Below are 5,337 nucleotides of genomic sequence, written 5' to 3'. Positions count from 1 at the left end.
GCTTTCACCTAAACTCTGGTCTATACGCATCCAACGTGTAAAATTGACATAATCGTGATTTTAATGCGTCGTATGCAAATCTTATCGACGTGAAACGATAATTGAGAGAAGGTGACGACAAAATAATTTTGCATCCAAGAGTTTATGGCTTAATTGCGATTTTGTAATGTTTATTAAATTATTTCTGACTTTTCATAAATTAAACTACGTTAAGTACTTATTTTTTATTATTATTACTTAGATATTAGACTATATTATAGAAGCTTTGTTTTATTACTTGGCTATATATAAACTTGTTTTTTTTTAGACACAATAAAGAATTGCTAAGGTTAAATCGATGAAATATAAATAATGTATAGCAATTAAAACGCTACGTCCGCTAACAAATTAAATACCACATTTTTTTTTTAAATGAACAAATTTTCAACAAATTATGATGGTAAGTGTGACATGGTAAACTATCAAAATGAAAATCTTTAAAAAATATTCTTACCCGTTTTCTAAATAGTTTTGTGCAAATAGCGACATCTAGTAAAAATTTAAGACATTTACATCTCTAAGGGCCGAAACACATAAGCGCGTTGCGGCGCCGCGCCGCTGAAATCGGCAGTGCGCTATAGCGGTGCGGCGCCGCAACGCACGACGTGAATTCCAGCGTTATGACGTCATACTTGTTGACAAGGATGCAGTTTGTTTCTAACACTCTTGCAAACAACACGTGTCAACCGAGAAGCAGTTTTAAAATTAAAATGTCTGACGTTGACGTCGATCTGTTTATATCTTCGGTTCAGGAACACCGTTGTTTGTGGGATACTAGTGACGAAACCTATAAAGACAAATTTATAAAACAAGAAGCATGGAAAAGCATTTGTGAGATCGTTTATGTTGATTACAAGGAAAAAAACTCAACCGAAAAATCAAAACTGGGTAAGTAGTAACATATAGTCTTAGGCAATGATATTTTAAACTAAAGATAAGTTATGTTCATAGTAATTTACGTTTTAAATCTGTTCCTGTGTTTAAATCATTACCTCCCAGCAATCCAAAACTGCACACATTTGCAAGTTTTACTGATAAGCAAACCAAAAGATATGAAATAAAACGCAATTGAAAGAGATAGCTATAATTTTAATGGTTGCACTTCAAACGTTTCTTGTGCATAGAGTAACATTTATAGTCGTAGAGTGGACACTTGATTCAAAACTATTCAAAAGTACATAGATAAGAAATAAAACATCTTACAAAAGTAAATCACATTTAATATCATTGGTCTTAGGTTTACGCGATCACTATTCACAATAAAACTACAATTTTTACTGTAGTAAAAACGTAAAAATCTGATCCGCGGTTTAAATTGTAGTTTAATGTAAGTAGCATGTATCTTTTTTTTTAATCATATGAAATACACCATTTATTTTAATGCCCTATGCAAAAGATTTTCTCTAAGTTAAAATTATATTTTTTTCTCGCGCTCTTATTCAAAAAGGTAAACAAATACTATAAATAAAACCAAATTGCCATTTAAATTGTTTATTCGCAGTTCACAACATGTTAAATAGTTTGAATCAAATGTATTAAGGTATTATTTGTATTTTGAACTGAGTAGGTATACGAACATTCATATTTTGTTTAATTGCCAACTTAGGGCGCCAACATCACTGGAAAAGTAATTACAAAAATCATTCCGTATTAGATGTGGGCTTAAATTATTTTCATTTGCTGTGGGCAAATGCAACATTTGCAGATCAGAATCATCAAAGATAATGTCATCGGTCGCTTGTACTCCATCTCGATTCAAAACAAAGTTGTGCATTACACAACATGCCTTGATAATGTCTGTCGCAAATTCGTATTGCACATTCATAGATCGATGAAATATGCGCCATTTATTGGCTAGGATGCCAAAAGCGCACTCGACATATCTTCGGGCACGACTCAGTCGATAATTGTAAACTCTTTGTTGTACCGACAAATGTTTTCCTGAGTAAGGGCGCATGACGTTATTCGAAATTGAGAATGCTTCATCTCCTACAAAAACAAATGGAGTTTCATTTTGAGAACCTGGTAAAGGCTTTGGTACAGGAATAGGTAATTTGCGTGTCATAATCAAATCATAAAGTTTAGAGTTCTGGAAAACGGTGGAGTCACTTTCCTTGCCATACGCTCCTATATCGACAAAAATGAATCTATATCTAGAATCTACAAGAGCTAATAAAACTATTGAATTATAGCCCTTATAATTGTAAAACAGTGATCCACTGTGCGCAGGACATGTAATACGGACATGTTTACCATCAAGAGCTCCTATGCAGTTAGGAAAATTTGCTTTCTTGTCAAACTCAATAGCGACATCTTCTAGAACCTGTTTTGTTATAGGAGGTATATTTTGACTTGATAGATGTTTCCATATGGCGCGACAAACTGTCCTTACAATTTTTGCTATTGTACTTGCTCCTCGGAAGTAATTCGTATGCATGGTTTTAAAGTCACTGCCGGTTGCTAGAAATCTAAAATGAAATAATAATTAGTAGGCAAATAATAAAATAATACAAATGTAGGTATAATCAAACTCAAACCGCGCAGGTAATAGTGTTGCTAAAGGAATAGATTTTCAAAGATAGACAGGTAGTTTTTCAAAGAAGTACTCAATAAATATTTTACATTATGGTTGTTCTAGGCAAAGTCAATCAGTTTTTAACTTGCCTAAGTCAAGAAAAAGCAGAAAATTATTCTTTTTCGGCGGCCAGCCATTTATATGAAATTGGATGGACCGAAAGTACTTATGAAAGTTATATCAAATTTTATATGTAGTATAAATGGAATCTAGGGAATTTTAGTCTTTATTACTATTTTTCACTTGTGAAGTTTTTTGTTGCAGGTAATGATTTAGTCAAGAAGTGGAAGGCCATAAAAGATAATTTTGCTAAATATCAAAAAAAACTAAAAGATGCCAATCGATCAGGAGCTGGAGCTGCAAAAATTAAAGAATATCACTTGAATAAACAATTACAGTTTTTGAAAAAGGTTTCACAAAATGCAACTGATTCCAGTTTATGCGTAGCGGAAGGAGATATTGAGAATGAAATAACGGCATTGCCTCGTTATAAAAGTCAACCACGAAAACGAAAAGATGATAAGGATGATATTGAAGAAGATTTATTGGCAATATTAAAAACACCGGAGAATAGACATTTGCATTTTTTCAAGGGGATTTTACCATCTCTACAATCGTTAAATGAGAATCAAACATTGATATTTCAAAGTCGGGTGCTTCAAATATTAACCGACATTCTTCAACCTTCAATTCATCAAAATACACATCACGGCTATAATCAAGAATATCAGCATCAGGGTTACAATCAAGGATATTCAACTATGAGATACGATAATACGGTTCAGAGTGGCTACCACACTTCTACTCCTGGAAGTTCGATTACTGAACAGAGGACTACCTCATCATCAAACCAACAACGTCCAATAAATTCACCATTTTTACTGGACGAAACGTCAGCTACTTCCTATGTTTCACAAGATGAGGAGTTTGATTTTTCTTAAATTGATCATTACATTTTTTAAGGCCTATTAAAGTATTCTTAAAGTAAGAAAATTGTATAATGCAAAAAGCTTAATTTGATTCTGTCTTGTTTCATTTGAACCTGGCTTTGTACCACTAGGTACCCCCAAACCATGAACACTAGTGATGCAAAATTTTTATCGACACCCCGCTAGTACCACAGGTGTATAAAGCCAGGGGTACAAATAAAACTAAACATTTGATTCCGAGTGCCATAAACATCAATAAAAAAAAATAAGAAACCTATTTGTTTTACCTTAAAGTTAAGCCCAGCATTTCCAAAGCAGTAACTGGTTTTCTTCCTTTATTTTTTTTCTTCTGTATATATTTTGATAACTCGCTTAATAGCTCTTCAAATGATGATATACTCATTCTAAAGTAGGCAACAAATTTTTTTTCGTCTATCTTTAATGCTTCGTATTTTTTAGAAAAGAACTCGCCATTTGGATTCATACCCTTACTTAATGGATGTATCCAGTATCTTCTTTGCCGTATTTTTAAGATAGAATAATGTCTTCTTAATAACAAATAAGCAATAAGTTTATTACGATCCATCGCAGAGAGACGTCTATCCACACTCAAAAATCACGAGAAAATGGTTGCCCTACCATAATGCCCTGTTTCGCGACGCCGCAACGCGGCAACGCAACTGCCGATTTTGGCGTTGCGGCGCCGCAAAAATAAGCAGTTTGCGTTATGTGTTTCGGCCCTTAGTCAGTTCACAGTTGCTCGTACGATTGTTCGCTTACCTTATGTGAATATAGATGGAAGGACATAAATTTTTTCAATAAGGTTAACCAACCACCTAAATTAAAATTGTTTCACCCTAAACCATTCCTCCTAAACCCAAATGATTTTAGTTTAGATCACTTAACCTGGTAACGATAAAATGAAACCGTAAGAAAAATAATAACTGAATCAAAACACAAAATAAATTATATACTATGTAAATCAACTATCTAGATAATATTAGGGTTGATATTTTTGGTAAAAATATTTTAAACTCAACAATTATTGGAACTGATTGAAGAAAAAATAAGAATTTATTCCAGTAATTTTCTATGATTTTAAAGTTAAAAAAAATGGATAGAAACCAAATTGATTTTTTAGAGACACTTTCCTGCTTTCGTGTTATGCCGTTCGAACTTCAACCGCGCGTCATATTTGAAAAGTTAGAACTTGACATTTACAGATTGTGAGAATTACGAAATGTTTAAAGTTTTAGGGTATGTTCCGATATACACTGCGAGTACTGTATAGTGCTCCCACTGTTCAAAAATTTGTTCCGCTATGGACTGCAGTATACAGCCGCAGCGTCCTAGGAAATATATGACATCACAAATCCCCGCTATACTTCTACTGCGAGCACTGGCGTTTTCGAGGTAAGGTACTCGCAGTGCTTTGATCACGTGATCAATCAAAACCACTTGAATGCCTAACGGCTGATATAACTTACAGTTTGATAACAAACATTTAAAATTCTAACTTACTTTCTTTGTAGTATTAATTCAATTGACAGTTAATATTAATATAGATTTTTTTAATGCGATAATACTCCAATAATAGTTTTTCTTGTTGAATTGAAAAACTTTGATGCACTCATTTGAAAACTGTGTCGATAAACGAAGCTGACTAGTATACTGGACTGCGTTCCGTTTTAAATTGTAACCAGTATAGCTGGCTATATAGAAACGGTTTCACAGTATACTAAATTGACGGTACTCTGTACAGTGGTCGCAGTGTATATCGGAACATACCCTTAA

At 33.4% G+C, this 5,337-nt stretch overlaps 2 protein-coding genes across 3 annotated transcripts; one reads left to right on the top strand and one right to left on the bottom strand.

Annotated features, from left to right (window-relative positions):
- Window positions 1-558: 558 nt before the first annotated feature.
- LOC125050829 lies at window positions 559-4,142 on the top strand. Its single transcript, XM_047650866.1, has 2 exons — window positions 559-927; window positions 2,879-4,142. Exons 1-2 carry the CDS (start codon window positions 660-662, stop codon window positions 3,553-3,555), a joined length of 945 nt encoding a protein of 314 aa, XP_047506822.1. The 5' UTR covers window positions 559-659; the 3' UTR covers window positions 3,556-4,142.
- LOC125050828 (protein ALP1-like) lies at window positions 1,515-4,129 on the bottom strand. Of its 2 annotated transcripts, XM_047650865.1 has the most exons (3): window positions 3,831-4,129; window positions 2,293-2,507; window positions 1,515-2,028 (listed from the first exon to the last, which is right to left on the bottom strand). In XM_047650865.1, the coding sequence occupies exons 1-3, from the start codon at window positions 4,127-4,129 to the stop codon at window positions 1,619-1,621; spliced, it is 924 nt and encodes a 307-aa protein (XP_047506821.1). In that variant the 3' UTR covers window positions 1,515-1,618. The 2 variants fall into 2 exon arrangements, with proteins under 2 accessions (XP_047506821.1, XP_047506820.1); XM_047650864.1 differs by having other exon boundaries at window positions 1,515-2,507.
- Window positions 4,143-5,337: the final 1,195 nt, after the last annotated feature.

The sequence above is a fragment of the Pieris napi genome, chromosome 7 (genome assembly GCF_905475465.1).
Source record: "Pieris napi chromosome 7, ilPieNapi1.2, whole genome shotgun sequence".
Classification (NCBI taxonomy): Eukaryota; Metazoa; Arthropoda; class Insecta; order Lepidoptera; family Pieridae; genus Pieris; species Pieris napi.
Note: the sequence above shows the minus strand (reverse complement) of the source record. Positions and strands in the feature narration are given on the sequence as shown.